The following is a 20,035-nucleotide window of genomic DNA, read 5'->3' as shown; positions in this document are numbered from 1 at the left end:
TGGTCACCTCATTTCATTAGCGCAGGTGGTAGTGCAAGTAACTAGAATAACTGGATCAGACTTGCCCTCCCAGTCTTTGAATCAGGGGAAATTGCATGCAGTTCTCTACAACACACACTAAATATCCACCCAGACACTTATTTTTGACCCTGTTTTAATTATTCCTCTTTCTTCATTTTGTTATGACTGTCAAAGCATAATGGGAGAGGTACAGACTGAAGAAAGATCAATACATTTGTGCAGCTAGGATCCAGAAAATATGGACTTGAGATACAATTGAAGCGACAGAATTCCCTCTGATGATATTCCTTCTCTGGTCTCTGTCTCTCTCTCTCTGGCATGATACCATGCAAAATATTGTGACAGCCGCTGTCTGCTGAGAGATCTGGTGCATCTCTTGAAGGGCTGTAGGAATTATCTAGTATTATGCATTTGAAATATTAAATGTTAAACTGCAGCCAGAAAATCTCATCTCCATCTCTAACATCTCTCTGGAGGGGGGGAGAAGGTATCTCTGCAGATAAAGCCTGCATTAAAGAATTAAATGTATTCTGCATGCTATGGGGAAATGGCTTGCTTAACATCCTAATATGCGGCTAACAGTTTGCAAAAAATACTTTTTTAAAACAGTCAGGAGCCATTTTTTTTAAAGGGGACATTATCGAATTAGTATTTAAAAAAAACACACACAAACATCCTCTCTGTATTTACAACTGCAATCAGTACATATGATTAAGAAAAACCCAAAGCAACTACCCTTTGTGTGTCAATAATGCCTCAGACGATGAAAAGAGAGCGAATTGTTTCCTTTACACTTTTTTCTGCGGTTGGTTCACTCTATGCTCAAGCTGGACATTAAATGAGGCTGTCCCGTTTCACTGCTTGTTCCCGATGCACTAGCCCAGTGCAGCAAATGTTTGGGGTTGCAAGGCTCCCAGGGAAATGTTTTCATCTACCCCCGAAGTCTAGGGTCACTGAAACAAATGTGTATATTTTTTTCTAAGCTGGAGGGTTTATTATTTTTTTAAAAGACCTAAATATTGGGCCTCAACTACTTGACTGTGTCCTTTCTTGTCCTACCCTTTCCAAAGTTTATTTTGAGGCCACAATCCATCCTGCTGCGGCTGCCGCCCCAGGTGCACTTTCTGTCTCCTGCCTGTATCACACAGCCTGCTCCCCTCATCAGTGATCCCAGGCTCCTCCTCCCAATAGGAGCCACATGGTTTCCACATGGAGACAAACTCCTCTCATCTGACTGGACATGACCGCACTTAGCAGGCGTGGTTCAGGCTGGCCTTTCTGCCAATGGGAAGCGCCTGTGTCCTCCCTGACGTCACGCGTTGCTGAGCCTGGAGCTTAGGGGGTGGCACCAGTGGCAGAGCAGGGTACTTGCTGGGAGTGGAGTATCGGGGGTAGCTGTGTTAGTCTGTAGCCATAAAACCAACAAGGAGTCCGGTGCCACCTTCAAGACTTTTTCTGGGCATAAGGTGCCACGGACTCCTTGTGGTTTTTGCTGGGAGTTGTAGTCAGATGGCACAGTCGCTGCTTAAAGTGGCAGGGACAATGCTGGACATGGTACTGCTCACTAAGTTAAAGTTGGCTTTAATCACAAGGGAATGATGGGTGCCTGCCGAGGTGTATCCCAGCCCCATCCTGTTCTGTGCAGCGGGTTAGGACCGTCAAGTTCTACTTGGGCCTTTGTTAGTACAAAACAGGTGACGAAATGCCTTTTGTGGTACAGCTGGCCTGCGTCCTTTTATGCTGCTTGTGCAACAAATCATGTGTATGCACCCTGTGTGTGTGCAAATGGTTCTTCTTCCTCAAACGCACGATGCTCTTGTACTTCCGTTGAATGTGTTTTAGGGGGAGGGGAGAGTGAACTAGTTTGATTTTTTGCAGAGAGAGAAAAATAGAGCATCCAGCTGGTGGGATTCTTTTCCTCTGTCTTGTCAAACATGAGCAGGAGCGCCATTTAGGGAGGGCGGAGGGGGCACCTGCCCCACCCTCCCCCTGAATTTCGTACCACATTTGGGTGAAGTTTGCAGTAAGAGGGAAGATGCTGCCCCTCCCCTCCGCCCTCCTGCGTGCCGTCTGCAGCAGCTCCCCGCCGCCGGTGTAGCAGCACAAAACACAACCCTCCCCTTTTGAAGGTAGCAAAAGGGGAGCGAGAGCTGTCCTGTAGCGTCGGTGTCCCCCTCCCCTGTACCCAGTCTCCGCTGGAGTGGGGGGACAGGGAGCCTATCTGTGCTGGTTGGTGCCTGGGGCTCAGGAATGGGTGTTGGGGGGGGCTGCTGTACTGAACAAGCCTTGAGGCTCCTGAGAACTCAGCTTAAAGAGACAGGTTTCAGGGTAGCAGCCGTGTTAGTCTGTATCCTCAAAAAGAACAGAGTACTTGTGGCACCTTAGAGACTAACAAATTTATTAGAGCATAAGCTTTCGTGGGCTACAACCTGTTCTTCTTAAAGAGACAGTGCGCGGACACAATCAGACACGTACACAATCTTCACACATCCCCCCACTCTCTCTTTTTCACATACACAGGCTCTCTGACACGCACCCAACACACACACTTGTTATTGTTACTTGATACTACCTGTCGAAATGCACAATGCAATTTATTCTCTGTGACTGTATTCTTTCAAAGTTCGTTAAGGATTACAGTACTGTTATTTTTCTGACTGGTCTGTGGATTTCATAATTTTATTTCTATTTTATGTTTTAATTCAATTATTTGAATAGTGAGTTCTAAAATGCCTAACCTGTCCTGGATGGAGTAATTATTATTACTTTTATTACCATATTGTGCTTTGTTATTTATTATTTAAAATGGTGGTACAATCAAATAATAGTATCCTTCTACAATGTAAATTTAGCTTGTACTCACCTTAGCAGTGCCAGTTTTAAAAAATTAGCTAGTAAACACATAACTTTAGACACTGTGTGCAGACAGTTGCTTATTTTCAAATTGTAGATGATGTTATATCTGGAAAATAACTTAAAATTCATGCAAAAATAAATATGTTTCCAAGTCTGATACTAATAGTAATGATGGAATCAAATGTTAGTGAGTCACATACATAACTGTGATTGGTAAAAATACATGCCAAAATAATAAATAAATTTTCCATTCTTAATAAAAGAGGAAAAAAACTTAATCACTTACGTTAAAATTAAGTAAAGATGTTTTTAGTGGAATGAAAAACAGTTGGTTAAAATGGAGTATATAATGGCAGTAACACAGAGTGTGTCTGTTACAGAAAGTAAGCAGATTTTATTTATTTTTATCTCTACTAAAGATAATGTACAAAGTATCAAACTTAGGTTTCTGATAGTTTTGGAGCATTACTACAGATATCTCAAGGCTTGGGAATATCTTGCTATATTATCTCCTGATTGTTCTAAACTTACATATGAATTTAAAATACGGCTTTAACTGGTGTTTGTATATATTTTCCTTTCCTTATATAGAAATTAGATACAGTGCTCCTGTCAGTTAATTTCTAAGTTATTGGCAAAAAAACTACCGATTTTGGGTGTCTAAGTAGCCCTTGGCATAATGGTTAAAGTTGCCCGCCTCCACTCAAGTGGTGCACCTGGACATGATCATCACTTTAAGAATCAAAACTAAAGTGTCCCCCCTCTTTACGAAATCTGCTGTGCTTTCGGTTTGTTTTAATTTTGTGAAGCCCATTACAATGCTTGTGAATGGCACTATACAAATTAATTACCGTATATCTTCGTTGAGAAGACTGCTCTTATTAGTGGTCGCTGTCATTGAGCAGCTGCACATTTGCCATGCAGTTTTTAATCTAGGATGCCATTGTTTATTAGGCACAGTTTTAGCCATACAAGCTGCAAAAGAAAGTGATCATGTTTCAGAGAAGCTGCCTTTCTATCAAAGCCACAGGGGGCATTAATTGAAAGCTGCAGCTTCTAAGTGCTAAAATATGGTTTTGCTAATACTAAATGGAAGAACAAAGTGCATAGTCATATTTTAAATAGCTAAAATCACTTATTTCTTTACATGTCAATAATTATTTTGCAATATGTCTCTACAAAGGACAAAACAGCTGAATATATAAACAATCTAGATATCGAGTAGAGAAAACCTACACGGTACCTTACAATTTCCTTCTGTAAAAAACCCTGACAATGACTATTATGAGAATGAAATCTACTACTGCTGCTTTTTTAAAAATAACAAAAAACCCAGGATCTATCTTAAAGGGACACTGTCAAAATTACATATTTTTAAAACAGAGATTTCCTTACTCTTGTGGCTCATAACACCTAGTTGTTAGGGTGGTTTTTTTGTTTGTTTGTTTTTATTTTCCTCTCTCCCCGCTCTCCACACACAAATTTTTGTAATTCTTATCAATTTCCTTGTTTAGTTTCTGCATTTCACTCAGCTGGGAACATGAAAATGGACAGGTCAGTTTCACTCTCTCAAGTGCCAGCTTAACACAAAACTGGAGGACTTAGATTGGAGGAAACCTGATGGGGAATATTTATATCCAGACAAAAACAAACACAAACCAACAACCAAAGGAAAAAAACTCTCTGTTTTCATTTAAATTTGCCATAATATTAATAATCATGAAAATATTTCTACTAGTAGTAGTAGGTTTTGCAAAAAACTTCTATTTAAATTTCAGGTCTAAACTCCCTTTCAACAAATGGTTCATTATTCAAGAACTGCAACAACCTTGTGCTGTATTCTATTTGCAGTTCAAAATACGACTGTCCTAATACAGCTGGATTGTGCAGTTAGTGTGTTGCTCTCAAACAAAGAAAAAGGCTACCTGAATTAGGAGATGAACTCTCAGCATTACAGGCCCTAGTATACTAAAGAAGGGGTGTAGCGGGAAGAGATGTATCTAAAAGTATATTCTCAGTCTTATTGGACAGGGATTTATGGTCTCAACTCAGATTATTGCACCAAAATGATCCTATGCTCTTAGCCTGCCAAAGCAGGAACTATTACTCTGTGCACCCTTTGCTGACCAGCTGACAAAGGCATCAGTGATGTCTGCTCATGTATCTTCACAGCCTATACACACCAAACGGCAATAGCATAGGTGAAAAGTGCAGAAACTGTGATGCTAATGATGGATATTGCAGCAAAATTCAAGGTAATGAACATCACCATGTCTCCCCTTCCCTGCATTATGCTGATGTCACTGGACCTCTCCCACTCTTTTTGACCAGATTGTTGTTATTGAATGGTTATATTATGCTAGCCTCTAAAGGACAACTAGGTCATAGCCCCGTTGTGCTAGGTGCTATACAAACACATAGAGTGACAGTCCCTGCCCAAAAGAGCCCACCCACTAAAAGATTAGGCATAGCAGATGGATGAGACAAACAAACAGACCATAGTGAATGAAGGAGATGGGATAACAAAAAATAATAGGAATTCTTAGCCAGTCAGGAGCAGTAATCACAATTCACCCACCTACCTAGCTGTTATCAGGTGGCAGTTTTCTCTATGCGTTATTGCAGAGGTGCATTTTGAGGAGTGCATGAAGGAGGGTCAGGTGGTGGCTTTATGGATTTTGCTGGGAATTTTCCTCATGTGGAAGGGGAGAAAGCGTGATGGTGCTTGTGGGAGAGGTGGAGAGGCAGGTGATGGAGGCTGGCATCATGGGCAGAGTGAAGGGCAGGAGTTAATCTCACAATAAGATAACAGGGCAGATAAGAGAGGCACTAAATTGTGAAGGGCTTTGAAAGTAGTAAGACAAGGACAAGAAGTTTGCATCTGCAGTGGAAGAAGGGAAGCCAATGGAGGGAGTTTAATAGAGGGTAGCATACTCAGAGCGCGAGCCAGGAAGATGACCTCAGCAGTAGCAAGATCAAGTTTGCCAGCTATTCTTCTCTGTCAACATATGTTCCCTGCCTGACATACCAAGCTAATTGGTGGTTAACTAATCATTACATGGATTTAAAACACTCACAAACTTTCTTCACAGGGGATTAATAATTCAAGGGTATGGAGCCTTTCACCTGTAGGGCAGGTTGGTAGTATGCTAGCAGTTTAGTGGCCTATGAGAAATGAGTTGATGTTTTTTCTGCAGTTCCCCCTAGACATGTTTATAATCCCAGACACCATCACCACAGTTGTGATTAATAGCAGAGGAGTCAAGGATCAAATGGGCCACATGGAGACTGTACTGCCTGTTTATTCCTACTGATGATCCTTCCAGGTCAGAGATGAGGTGTCCATGGAGCAGTATAGAGATGTTTGCATCACCACTACCTGAGCTGCACATGTCCTGGGGCTAACCAGAGAGCTCCACAGTACAGCACCTGTCACCAGCATTAAAATCCCTTACAGTGGTTAAATTCACTTTACCTTATCAGAGATCTTAACTCTCCACAAAACAATGTGCATGAGGCAGCCATGTCAGTGTGTGCTATTGCTTCATTAGAAAGATCTGTTTATCCATTTAAAACACTGTATTTGAACTAGTGAATATAATTGAGCTGTTATTTTTCCAACTGGGCTTCGGGAAATGAGTCGCACTGCTGACTGGCTGTTTGGCATAGTTCTTGCTACACCACCACCAAAAACTCAGGACCAACACATCCTGGTATGGGTTTCAAGATGACCTGTTCCTAGAAAGTTAATCCTGGTTTGAAAGAGGCAGAAACCTCCTGTGAAAAATGCCAATGGCTATTTTCAGAAATCAAAGGTCTCTGAGGGCAATCCTGTTGGCATATTGTAAACTCTGGAACTCTACGTTAAAGACAATGACAACTGGAAATAAATTGCAGCACCCAAAAGTGGCTGAAGGATCGAGGCAATAACTGCTCCAGATTGTGGAATAAAAAGACCGTTAGAAGGATGTAGAGTGAATTAAAATGATCTGTGTTCAACAACACAGGGCCCAGCTCTGCACTAGCATGTACACATGGGACTCCTCCTGATGGCGATAGCAGTCGCACAAGCATGCAATGACCTCATTTGATGTAATGTCCACAGATGTAATAGGTACAGAACACAGTATGCACTATGCTTATTACACAAATGGCTACCCGTTGCCCAGCTTCTTTTCAAAGGCTTGAGTGCAACTGAACACTTTTTTGGGACACTAATATCCTTGTTTGGATGCCTAGCAGAGGTATTCATTCATGGGACAGTTGACTTTATCCTCTGGCAGAAAATAACTACAACTTACTATAAGCCTGGCTTGCAGTTGCTAGCTACGTTTACTGACCTTGCATGCTGGGAATGGCTAACGAGTGACCTTAGAATTGTCCCTAGCTATTGAACAGTAATTTCTACGGTAGAGGAAAATTGATCCTTGAAGGTAAATCAACATCATCTTTTTAATGCAACTCCTCCCACTGGCTGTTACTCTTTTTATCATACAGAGGTAACAATGCAAATATGTATTGCCAAGCTGTACTTAGCAAAGACAGAATTTTTAACTTTACTGTGAGCACAACTCCCATTGAATCAATGAGAGCTTTACATATGTATCAAGGGCAGTGAATGTGGTCTTAGAACTTAAAGCAATATAGTCAATTGAGTAATATAGAGCTCTTCTTCCAGCTAGCTAGCAAGGAGTCTCCATCCATTCCTCCCAGATGGAGGAGGATCTGGCCACAGTGATTTATACATTGGTCACCTCCAGGTTGGATTACTGTGCCTCACTCTGCCTGGGCCTTGTAACAAAGTTCACGAGGAGGCTACAGCGGGAGAAATACAACAGGGCACTCAAAGGTAAAATCCTAACCCAAGAAGACCACTGCAAATTGATCATACTTCTCAATGGTAAAGCATTTTGAGAACCTCTAACGAAATGCCCTATTTACTCATATTCAGAGAGGTTAGCTTCCTTGCATCTTACATTAAGCTTTCTCTTCTTGAATATAACATCCTTTTTTAAGCAAGATCCTGCTCTTACCTAGCTTTGGCAGTTGGATCAATCAAGGCACAAGTCAATCAAGTGACTTGACCAAAGTCATGAGGTGAGTCATGGACTCAACTTGGATTAGAATAACCTGTGGAGGAGTGCAAGTCTGAAAGCAAAGCATCCTTCTCCAATTTACCTGAAAGTGGCAGCTGAAAAGCATATCTGGCTTTGGGGGTTTACTTACTGACCTGCTGTGAGATGTCCTATTGATACTTTGGCCTGGATCCTCAAAGGTATTTACACTCCTAACTTCCACAGAAATCAACCTTTGAGGAGCTGAGCCTTTCTGCCTTTTCCAGTCAAGATGTACAGAATTAGATTTCATGTTTAGGTCCAACAGCGTTGTTTTTTTACCTCTTTACAACTGCAGCCTGTTGGAGGGACAGAGTATCACAAGTAGTGTAACTCAGAGGAGACTCAATCCTCTTCTGAGAGGGAGTTCAAAAAGATCTGGTATAGGTGAAGGTGTTTGGGTCATGCCTTGCGAGAGAACGTTCAAGAGTGGAAACACAAACCATATTTTAAGGGCACCGTAAGTCCTTTATTGAATGCATTGCAACAACTAGAGGGGTGCAGGTGGCAGGCTGTGCTTGGAAAGTCCTCCAGTCAGGTGAGAGAAATTCTGCCTTATGCAGTGTTCAAAGCTATCAATAAAAGAGTGGTGACTTTGTAGTTATGATCCTCATTGGCATGCAGGAGAATTGGATGTTAGTCCTCCTGGCCTCTTGTTCCGCAGGCCACCAAGAGCTGTAAGTGCTACAGACTTAAACCCTTCAAACATTTTGTGTTCAAGCCCTACTGATCACCGGTGACCCTTCTGGATCCTGTCCACTCCTCCTTGGTCACAAGGGTGCTGGTTCTAATATAATGCTTCAAAGGCAGGATTAAAAATTGCAGAGGATTGTTAGAGCTCCAAATATTACCCCTTTACCCCTGCAGAATATGTATTGTTAAAATTCAAAGGAATAGTTGTTGTATGTCAGTTATGGCAAATGAGAGATGTACATATATAATGTTGCCATTTCTGTGGTCTTTCTGGAGATTGCAATAACTATGGGGAGAGAAGGGGTTAATAAACTAAAAAAATATTCAGGGCAGGGATGGAACATCAATTGATTTTAACCAAAAAAATAATAGCCCATGTTTAAGATTTATTTCAGGTTTGCAAAGTACTGTATTTTCTAGGGCCTGGGGTCTAGTGGTTAGAGCCAAGGATTGGGTATCAAGGTTCATGAGTTTTATTCCTGATTCCACTACTGGCTGAGTGTGTGACCTTGAATAAATCATGTAACCCTTCCGTGCCTCCGTTTACCCATCTGTAAAATGGGGAGAAAAAAACTAAAGCCATGGGGTCTTTTGAAGCTTAATTAATTACTTAGTGTAATGCACTAAGAGATTCCCTCATGGAAGGTGCTACATTAGGTCAAAGTATTAAGTATTATTACTATAAACTACATTTATTCTACTTGATTAAAATAGTAAGGCAGCATTTCAGATGTAAATATTAACTGATTCCTGCACTGCAGATTTCTTCTTGGATTTAAATTGTTGCGAAGGAGGAGGGAAAGGCCATCAGGGAGATGAACAAATCCATTATTAAGGCTGGAAATGGAGGGCTGCCGAAGTGCCATTTAATAAATTGTAAAAAAAAAACCTTTCTAAAGGGTGAAGCTGCAGAACACAATGAAAGTGAATCACAGCTGCCAGAGGAGATGCCAAGCAGCAAGTACTTATAACTAGAAAACTGTACTTATAGAGCATCCCAAGCCACTAAATTAAATGATCTCACTGTCCCCTAAAATACCCTTTCCTCTTCCCCTCCCCAGCTCTGCATGTGTATTGCTTGACTACATTTTAATTTGACTTTGGATTTTTAGTTGGTATCAATATATATGACATCAAGCAGCCCTAACCCTCTCAAGGAAGCTGCCTCTTGTCATTCATTTCCCACCCACATTTGTCTCCATCTTGTACATATCTGGCATTTTGCAGACTGACCCTACCCACGGTGTAGGCTTGAGATGACAGCTGAAATACTCTTCAAATGCTGCTGTAACACAGCTTGCATACTTCTCGAATGCTCCTCATTCTGAAGGATGTCCTGCGTTTTTAGCCCCAAATTTACCTTTACCGTGCACAGATCTTCTGTGGTCTTTCTCTTAGGTTAATTTTAAGTTATTAGCATTAGAAATACTGTCTCATGACACTACTGCACACTTTGGTTTCTCTTATTTTGTCTTTGCTCCCACTTTATGGAACATGGGTTTCAGGTGATTGAGAGAGAAGTTTGTATCCACACATGCCACACCACCCGCTTTGCAACCCATCACTGGCTCCCCATTTTAATTCAACAATGTCCTCTTAGAGGCACTGTAAGTCCCACCTTGGGCAATCTGAAAAGCTGCTCAGTGTGAATGATAAAGGCCTGAGTCCTGCAATCAGACCAGTGTAGGACAACTCCCTGCACTTGTATGGAACCCTAATAAATTTTGCATGGATATAGGAATCCAGATTAATGGAACAGACTTCAGGATCAAGGCCACAGAAGGTGAAACTGGGCGTGTTATTTGTTTCTTAAGGGTCCTACCAGTGACCAGATGAAGTGGTGATCAGAGGAGCTCTAAGGGCACTAAACCAATGCAAAATAGTATGGGAAAAATTCTCCTAGAAATGTTTAGACAACCAAGAATCAAGATGCTGAATTATTTGATACAGTGAGATACTTTTTAAAAAAAGAGTAATATTATTTTAAAAGTCCAGATTTTTTTAAATCTTATCTAGCTCGCCTCCCCCCCCCCCCACTATATGCAGGTTTGGTCATGCAGTAGAGGGTCATAGTAGAAGACTATAATAAAGAGTTAGATCATTGAGGTCATACACTTGTGAGGTCGAGGATCTAATCACCTGATGGAGGGACCCTATAAGATATTGAATTGATACTACATTTGACCTGATGCAAAAACTATTTCAAAGACATTTAACAGAGAAACAACAGAGCCCTTTTCCCCTTTAGATTTTGCTAGACTTATTTGGAGGTTATAGATTTAGAAGGGAGCAATATGATAAGTAAAAAGTGGCACTGCCTAGCTCAGGAATGTTGATGGGTGAAGAACATTTTGCTAACTCTCATGATATTTGCTGTTTTTGTTATAGCCCCAGCTCCTGGAGTCAGGTGATGATGTGAGAATCTCAGCTTTCATTTAAAAAATGAAAGGCCTCCTGGTTGTGGAGGAAAGCTTGAAAATGTAACTTAGATGCATCCTAAAGATGCAGAAAGCAAATGAAAACAAGTCGTTAAAAAACAACATGATTTTTACACCATTCGAATTGGGGGGTGGGGGGGGGGAAGTGTCAGAGTGATGACTTTTGGACATTTGGGGTTGGCAGTACTGCATCTCCTCTGTGCCATGTCTCTCATTTTGGGTCTTTGTTCAACTTCTAAGGCTGATGTCACACGTTCAGTCATTAGCAGGTTTCAAGCTCCGCCATAGTAACTTTAAAAGATGCTGACAGAGTTTCAAGTCCTGCACACTTACCATGATCATTTGTCACTGTTTACAGAAAAGGAAACACTAAAATATATATATTTTAAGTGCACTGAGTATAATAGAGAATGGGCTGCAGAGCCTGTGCAGCGGTGACTCTCTCCGTCGTCTGTTTCACCCTGCTGCTATTTAGTATTTATATAGCGCTTCAAATGTACAAAACACTGTAATATCATTATGTAGTGCTACTTTGCTCTTCCGTGTCACCTTTTATACATGGATCTCAAAGAACTTTACACACATCAAAGAACTAAGCCTCTCAGAGCTCTATGTGGTAGGGAAGGGCCCTTGCCTATTTTACAAATGGGAATGAGGGATGGAGCAACTAGTTTACCAATGTCATGCAGCAAGCCAGTCGTATCAGAGCTGTGGCTAGAACCCTGATACCCTGACAGACACGTGAGCTAAACCTGTTCTGTATCTAAGTAGCAGGGAAGCTGAAGGGTATGAAGAATAGGGCTATTAAAAAACACCAACAACAACAACCCTAACGGGGTCCTGCATCTTTGGTTCAGATCTAAATTCCTCTTATAAAATACTAGATCAACCACTCTAGGCCTGATTCTTCATTGTCTTGTACCTTTTAGTATTTCAGAGCTGTCCAAAGCAGATGTAAAATGCTACCATTCTGATTTAGTAGCATTCTGAACCCTCTTTGTACACTCTGCTTTAGTGGTGTTATAGCAATTGGCCTACGAATGTGCAACACTTGGGCGTATTTTTAAAGGCAGGGACACGGTTGCCTGAAAGTCACTCCTGTCTGGTGTTTGTCATGTGGCCTATGTGAAATGAATTGGTGATTCTTAGTCAAATTTCCCAATGCACAAGAAGAGCTATGTTCAGTTCCTTGCTCTAACAGAGGCTCCCTGTGTGACATGTCGTGTAAGCCTCTAGCTTGCAAGCTGCTTCGTTTCAGCATAACCCTGTGTCTGCGTGGATCCCTACTAGGCTCTGCCCATTCAGAGCAGTTTGTAGGATCAGAGTCTTAGCCCTGGTCTACACTACGAGTTTAGGTCGAATTTAGCAGCGTTAGATCGATTTAACCCTGCACCCATCCACACGATGAAGCCATTTTTGTCGACTTGGCTCTTAAAATCGATTTCTATACTCCTCCCCGACGAGGGGATTAGCACGGAAATCGACCCTGTTGGGTCGAATTTGGGGGTAGTGTGGACGCTATTCAACAGTATAGGCCTCTGGGAGCTATCCCAGAGTGCTCCATTGTGACCGCTCTGGATAGCACTCTCAACTCAGATGCACTGGCCAGGTAGACAGGAAAAGCCCGCGAACTTTCGAATTTCATTTCTTGTTTGACCACCGTGGCGAGCTGATCAGCACAGGTGACCATGCAGAACTCATCACCGCAGGTGACCATGGAGTCACAGAACTGCAAAAGAGCTCCAGCATGGACCAAACTGGAGGTACTGGATCTGATCGCTGTATGGGGAGACGAATCCGTGCTATCAGAACTCCGCTCTAAAAGACTAAACACCAGGGCGGTTAGAAGAGCGCAGCAGGGTGTGCTGCGCATCAGAGAAGCTTTGATAACCAGTTTCATGACTGGCCAGGCTACGGTGTGAACGATCTATTCCTTCTTGATGAAAACCCACCCCCTTAGTTCACTCTACTTCCCTGTAAGCCAACTGCCCTCCCCTCCCCCTTTGATCTCCGCTTGCAGAGGCAATAAAGTCATTGTTTCAAATTCATGCATTCTTTATTAATTCATCACACAAATGGGGGGATAACTGCCAAGGTAGCCCGGGAAGGAGGGAAGCACAGGGGTGGGGTAGTTGTAGGGGCACCCCCTAGAATGGCATGCAGTTCATCATAGTTAGCAAAATGTTCATCATTAGCCTCTCTAGTTCTTTGGTAGGCTTGCCTGATACTCCAGGCGGGACTGAATCTCCGAAAGTCGACGCTAGTGTCGGTACTGTGGACGCACTCCGCCGACTTAATGGTCTTAAGGGGGGGACACACACAATCGACTGTATCAAATCAATTTCCAAAAAATCAACTTATATTAAATCGACCTAATTTTGTAGTGTAGACATATCCTAAAACTCTTTGAGCCTCGGTTTCCCATCTGTACATCCCTTCTCCTACCCTGTGGCCCTTTTGTCTATTTAGAATATATGCTAAAGGGATTAATTTATTTGGGCATAAGCTTTCGTGGGTAAAAAACCCACTTCTTCGGATGCCATTGGACTCTTCACTGTTTTTGTGGATACAGACTAACCCGGGGTCGGCAACATTTGGCACGCGGCTCGCCAGAGTAAGCACCCTAGCGGGCCGGGCCAGTTTATTTACCTGCTGACGCGGCAGGTTCGGTCGATCGCGGCCCCCACTGGCTGCGGTTCGCCGTCCCGGGCCAATGGGGGCGGCGGGAAGCAGCGTGGGCGAGGGATGTGCTGGCCACGGCTTCCCGCCACCCCCAATGGCCCGGGACGGCGAACCGCGGCCAGTGGGGGCCGCGATCGGCCGAACCTGCCACATCAGCAGGTAAATAAACTGGCCCGGCCCGCTAGGGTGCTTACCCTGGCGAGCCGCGTGCCAAAAGTTGCCGACCCCTGGACTAACTCCTCTGATGCTAAAGGGATGGAAGATCTCGTCCTTGGTGTATGCAGCACTGCCAACTCCATTCATGCACCAGACCCCCCACCCCCATGAGACTTGATTCAAAATCACAAATGTTTTAAAAAATAGAGGGGGGGGGATTTATTTGCCTTTTAGCTTTTGAGCTTTAAGGGGGGCCCATTTTCAGACTCTTCTCTTCCTCCTCCTTCAGAAGGGCTAGATGCTTTTATTTTTTAAACTAAAAAAAGGCAAGTGGCGATTCTCACGGAATCCCAGGACTCCGGGAGCTGATTCTTTAAGAAAACCGGGCAACCCAGCCAGAGTCAGCACCGCCCTTCTGCGCACAGCCCCTAGCGCACCGAGGCACCTAACCAATGCAACGTAGGGAGAAGGAAGGACCGTTCAGGGTCCCTTCCAGCTCTAGGAGACAGGTATATAGATATCCCGGCTGTAAAACCGATGGAGACCCTGGCTGCTGTCACCCCTGTTGAGGGCGTCAGCAGCGCGCAGGCCCCGGAGGAGGTTACCTTCTCACCCGCCTCGAAGCGGGGCTGCCTGAGGCCCGTCCGTGGGGTGGCCCTGCCGGGGCTGGCCCGTTTCACGGGCACCAGTCTCACCTGGGATTAAAGCACGTGATGGCCGGTAAGGGACAGCGCGCGCCAGCCTCCCCTCGGCAGGCGCGGGAACGTGCAGCCGGCCAACGGCCGCCCGCAGCCCGGCCCCCCGCGCGCGGCTTGACTCCGCCCCGAAAGGCGGGGGGGGGGTGTGTGTGTGAAAGAGACACGCTTTCCCACAGTGCATCGCGGCCTCCTCTCCCGCGGAGAGGAGGCGGCCGGGAACTACATTTCCCAGGTGGCTGTGGGGCTCCTCCCCCTCCCGTGGTCGCTCGCCGGAGGTAAACAAACTGTGAGGGGCCGCTGAACGCCGCGGCAGGGCTCTGCTGTGGGGCGCTGAGGGGACGGGTCAGGGCGAGGGCTTGGAGCGGCGATGTAGGCGCAGCACCGGGGCGGGGGCAGGACTAGAAAGGGGGCAGAGTGTGGGGCAGGAGCAGGGCTAGGGAGGGCAGAGAGTGGGTGTGAGGCAGGGTTAGGAGTGGGGGGAGGGGCAGCGTGTGGGGCAGGAGCAGGGGGGCAGTGTGTGGGGGGAGGGGCAGGGGTAGGACTAGGGGTATCTGGCTGTTTGAGTCTCTGTGGTTACCCATTATTCCTGCCCCAGTGGATCTCTGGAGGCAGCAGGAGACGGGACTGCAGCCCCAATCCTGTGTGGCTCCCCCATCCTTCCCTCCCTGAAGGAGACGCATCCGGGGGACGCTGTCATTGATGTGAAGAGTCCAGATCTCGGGGAGAGAAGGAGCTCTGTCACCGCTGCCCTTGGCAGCTCCTGCCGCCTCAGGTGGGGGTTTGGGGTGTGGTGGTTCAGTGGCTGCAACCCCCCACCCCAAGCCACCTACCTGGGGGCCATGGAGCGGGTGCAGATGATCAACATCCAGCGGCTGCTGGAGGCGGCAGAGTATCTGGAGCGAAGGGAGAGAGGTAATGGGGGGAGGGATGCTGGGGTGACAGCTCCCCATGGAAGGAGTGGGGTTGGGGTGAGAAGGGAGGGATGGTTGTGGTGAGAGAATCCCATGTATGGAGGGGAAGCACCCTGGGGGTTGGTGGTGGGAGATTCCCATAGAGGAAGGGAGATTGAAGACGTGGTGATAGGGGTGAGGGGCTTCCATGGATGTTGGGGGTGGAGATCCCTGCAGAGGGGGAAGATTGGGGGGAGAGAGAGACAATTGAAGGGGTGGAGATTGGTGTGAATGGTTCTTGGGGATCGGGGTGAGCTCTCCACAGAGAGAGAGGGGGATGGTCTGGGGCTGCCGAGAGCCTGAAAACACAATGGGAAATGCCTATTTTACACTGTGTCCAGGTCGCACAGCTTGAGTGAGGACCAGAGAACCAAGCTGCCCAGGCCACTATGTCAGCTTTCAGTGTTTTCTGGGATCTGGGGTTCTCTCCCCAAGGTTTACAGGGGCTTAAACCTTCTCCCCGATACTGGGTTAATAGTCCCCATCTCCCATGATGACATGGCTCTAATCCCTTTCTCCCACAGAGTTCTGCCTCCCTCCTGCTTATAGCAGATCACTCGTTCCCCCACCCCCCGCACTGGGTTATTTCATGCCTCTGGCCTTCCTTCCTTAGGTCATTGGGTTCAAGTAAATGAACCTTTCTTCACTGGTTTCTCTCATCTGTTGATTTTTGTGCAGAGTGTGAGCATGGCTATGCCTCGACCTTCCCCTTGTTACCAAGTCCTGGACTGCAGGATCCAAAGCCCATGCGGAGGCTGAGCCGGGTGAGGAAACACAGCAGCGGGGGCAGCAGTACAAGCACTGCCAACAGGTACCACACTCGGAGGCAGGGATGGGAAGTCATGGGGTGCAATGAAACCCAGGGCTGGGGGGAAAAGGGGAGATGAGATGAAAGCCCCTGGCTGGAGACAGTGCCTGCTACTGAGAGGTACCCTGCTGGAAAACTGGGGGGAGTCTCAGCACAGGGGGGTCCAGAGCTAGTAGCTGCCATGCTGGGGACCTGATGCTGGGAGCAGAGGAGGCCCAGAGGGGCTGTAGGTGGCTTGGCACTGCCACCTGATTCCACATCACAAACTTGAAGCTGGAAAGAGAGGGAGCATAGTGAGATCTTGGGCAGGGACAGCAATACTAGTATGGCCAATAGGTGTCCCCTCTCTCTTCTCTTATGCTTTATGCTACCTTCTCATCTCAGAAGTTTGCTGCATTTCAGCAGGTAGACAGCAAGTGTAGCACTTTGGGATTGTAATGATAAATGTCAGCCAAAGGAAGGAAATGACATCTCCAAAATGGATCTGGATATTTACTAAATCAGAATCTTCTAAAATGACAGAGTGGCGTAACTGGCTTCTATACATGACACACTGAACTAGATACTAAAAAATCTCTGGCTGTCTTTCACTCAGTTTCCTGGCTTTCAGAAAGTTGGAGTTTCAGTCCCCTTTCCATAAGGAGCTCCCTGCTTTCTGACTGCCAATCACAGAACTCGAGTTTAGGATTTTTTTTATAGGAGACCATGTTGTGTTGGTTGCTGGCCTGGTAAATTTAGGAGAGACAACCAGCTGCAGCCCTAACATGTTGCCTCTGATTCCTTTCTGCCACCTTCTCTTCCTTCCAGCTGAGATTTAACGCCTTTTCTATTACTTTCTCTCATCCCTGAGAGAGTGGACCATTCTCACTGGGACCTCTTGGGATGAAGATGCTACAGAAATGTAAAGAATTATTATTACATCAGGAAACTTCCAAACTAGCTATATATTCTTCAGACAGAACTCAGCCTTACTACAATGAGGCTTGCATGATATGTAAAATGAAGGAGGGCTCTTCAAGTGATAGAGCTTTCCCAAGAGCATGAGGAAGGGGTGGTAGACTGGGGTGCTCTTGTGTATTCTCTTCTATTTTCCCCACTCCACTTTCCACATGCTTGGTAATAATGTGGCTGGGAGTAATGTTGGAACTACTTGCTACAGAGAAAGTTTCCTCATCAGGATCAGCATCATCCTGGATTGTTTCCCGCGGTTGAGAGAGGAGTATGTTTTAGTTTGCTGCATTGCATAGCTGCACGATCTTTTCCCCGTTGATTTCAGTGCAATTCTCTTCATGTTTTTCTGCCCCTTGATCCCAATCCCAGATCTACGGTAACTTCTGCCTGTGCTGGAAAATTATTGTGAGTGCAGCATTAAGATCTGTTTTCTACCTGGCATAGGGTGGGTCCATGGAGCCCGAAAGTTTCCCCTCACTTTTTTTTCTCCTGCACCACTTTCCTTCAAAGGCCTTTGTCATGGTGACCTTGCCTCTCTGACAAGGAGGGCTAGCAGCAGATCCCTTGGGAGCTTCTTAGCACCAGTGTCTGCATCTTCTATAGAGTTATGAAAAGCACTCCCTCTCCTGGGGTCTGAATGCTCTGAGTACCCTGCCAATACAGAGCCCTGATATGCAGCCCTCATGTGGTAGTATATGATATTAGACTAGCATGCTAGTGGGCAGGACATGTACAAAATAAAAATCTCTGAGGCCACAAGAAACTAGAGACAATGTTTCATAGCCTTATTTAATACCTCCTTTCTATGCTTGGTACAGAGGGTATAGGCTTTTTTTTTGGTTGTGGTATTAACATGAGGTATGTTGGCGCTCTTTGATTTTTGTAAAGCTGTTGCATGCATAAGAGCTTGTCATGAACTGGCTAGGGTATGTGTCTAATAGTGCCCTCTACTGGATGGAATTGGACCTGCTTAACTGTATGTCATAGGCCTTATACTGCTGATGGATAGGCTTGGCAGAATTTGATTTTTTTATAATTAAGATGGATAATATCAATGTTTATTTTTAAGCATTTTTTTCAATGTTTATCTAGTCAGATTTTCACAGTTGCACAAAATTATGCATTTTAAGCATTTTTTAATTTTGATCAATTACAGTTTTCACAGTTGCAGGAAATTATGGAGGTTCAGACAGTGGGGCGGGCAGAGAATATTTATTTAATGACAGCAGATGTTGAGATACAAAACGTTAAAGCTTTATAACGGTTAAAACACAAATTGTCAACATCATATGTCAAAATATACAAATTAAATAGCCTTAAAACAAACTCAAGCACCATATTCCTTATTTTGCCTGTAGGTAAATTTCAGTGATCATCGCTGGAAATATTTTTTTCATCAGTTTGTCTGTGTATGGTGAAATCCACATTTATCAATTTAAAAATCTAGTCCTTCCAAGCCGACTTATAGATAATGGGGATTCTCTTTTAGCTCAAGTCATAGCCAGCCAGTGCTTCTGGAATGAGATGATCAGAGTTCTAAATGGCTATGATGTGCAGTATGGTGACAACTGTGCAGTTCTAGGGGACCCCAGATTTTCTAGAATCTGTCTTGCATGGCTTTGTGAATGCAGCATGAGCACTAGTTAAAATAGGGTCCATTGAGTCCCTTTCTGTTAAAATCAAAGGGTCCCTTCAGTAGTCTGTGTCAAGTAATTGTCTAGTCAAGTCGTCTAAGCTTTGGTATTCAAAACCTGGTACTGGTTTATGGGTAAAAACGTAAGTTTTGTGATGGTAGTTGTTTGTTTTTCTCCTGAGATGTGTAATCTTTAAAAAAAAAAAAATTTATTGTAACAAAAATATGGGAAATCCTGTAGGTGAATGTTACATTTTGAAATCTAAAGTATGATTGACAAAAAGTTCTCTCAAGCACCTCTAATGAAATACACTGAATTTGTTTTGCTTACTTTGTGTGTCTTTAAATTGGGACACTTTGGTTCATTTAAAAAAAACCATGCAGGGCTAGATGGCTACAGATCCTGGATGTTCTTGTTTTCATTGGAGAAAAAATACATATAGTTGAAATCCAAACATTTTCCTGCAGCATCTGCAACCCAGACATCGCAGCTATTTCTTTCCAGCATGTTCCATCCTGTCATGGCACAGTTACTAGAGAAACACAGAAGAATGTAGAGCCAGCCTATAGGAGTGGTGATGCAGTCTCTCTTTTTTAAAAAAAAATGTGCAAGTTCTTCCAAAGTATGAGAGAGATTTTTAATGTTACACCTCAAATGTAAATAAAATAATGAAGAAAAACATTCTCTCTATATAATGAAACAAAAAAGGGAAAAAACAAACAAAGGTGAGATTCTATGGCCTCTTGTCATTTCCGTGCCCCAGTGGCAAATGTGAGGTGACAGTGACATCATTTAGAATGTTTGGGGGACTGCATTAGCATTGCAGCTGTGGTGGAAATGGGAGTTGCTGGATGTGAAAGACATGAAGTTCTTTTTTAGATGATGATGCATGAACAGCCCAATTCAAAGCCCATTTCAGTTAGTGGCGTTCCTCCACTAACTGAAGTGCGTTTTGTTTCCACCCCATGGTGCGGAAAGCCCCTCGTGGTCGACATGAAGCAGTGACGTTCCTGGAATTCAGTAGTTTATTTCTG

General features: G+C 44.5%; 1 protein-coding gene and 1 long non-coding RNA gene across 4 annotated transcripts in view; one reads left to right on the top strand and one right to left on the bottom strand.

Moving 5' to 3' along the window:
- The window catches only part of LOC135972912 (uncharacterized), a 30,801-nt gene extending 16,015 nt beyond the window's left edge, over positions 1 to 14,786 (bottom strand). Inside the window, exons 1-2 of one of the 2 annotated variants that reach the window (XR_010589526.1) lie at positions 14,656 to 14,786; positions 2,801 to 3,852 (exon numbers count right to left, since the gene is read on the bottom strand). This is a non-coding gene — a long non-coding RNA (uncharacterized LOC135972912). Of the gene's footprint in view, positions 1 to 2,800; positions 3,853 to 14,655 lie in introns of those variants that run through there. The other variant, XR_010589527.1, reaches the window with a different exon arrangement.
- MXI1 (MAX interactor 1, dimerization protein) overlaps positions 1 to 20,035 on the top strand; it is a 90,998-nt gene that overhangs the window by 1,866 nt on the left and 69,097 nt on the right. Inside the window, exons 1-3 of one of the 2 annotated variants that reach the window (XM_005308146.4) lie at positions 14,807 to 14,933; positions 15,254 to 15,570; positions 16,287 to 16,419. In XM_005308146.4, the coding sequence (XP_005308203.1) occupies positions 15,498 to 15,570; positions 16,287 to 16,419 (206 nt within the window). In that variant the 5' untranslated portion in view covers positions 14,807 to 14,933; positions 15,254 to 15,497. Of the gene's footprint in view, positions 1 to 14,806; positions 14,934 to 15,253; positions 15,571 to 16,286; positions 16,420 to 20,035 lie in introns of those variants that run through there. The other variant, XM_005308145.5, reaches the window with a different exon arrangement.

This window comes from Chrysemys picta, chromosome 7 (genome assembly GCF_011386835.1).
Source record: "Chrysemys picta bellii isolate R12L10 chromosome 7, ASM1138683v2, whole genome shotgun sequence".
In the NCBI taxonomy this organism is placed as follows: Eukaryota; Metazoa; Chordata; order Testudines; family Emydidae; genus Chrysemys; species Chrysemys picta.
Note: the sequence above shows the minus strand (reverse complement) of the source record. Positions and strands in the feature narration are given on the sequence as shown.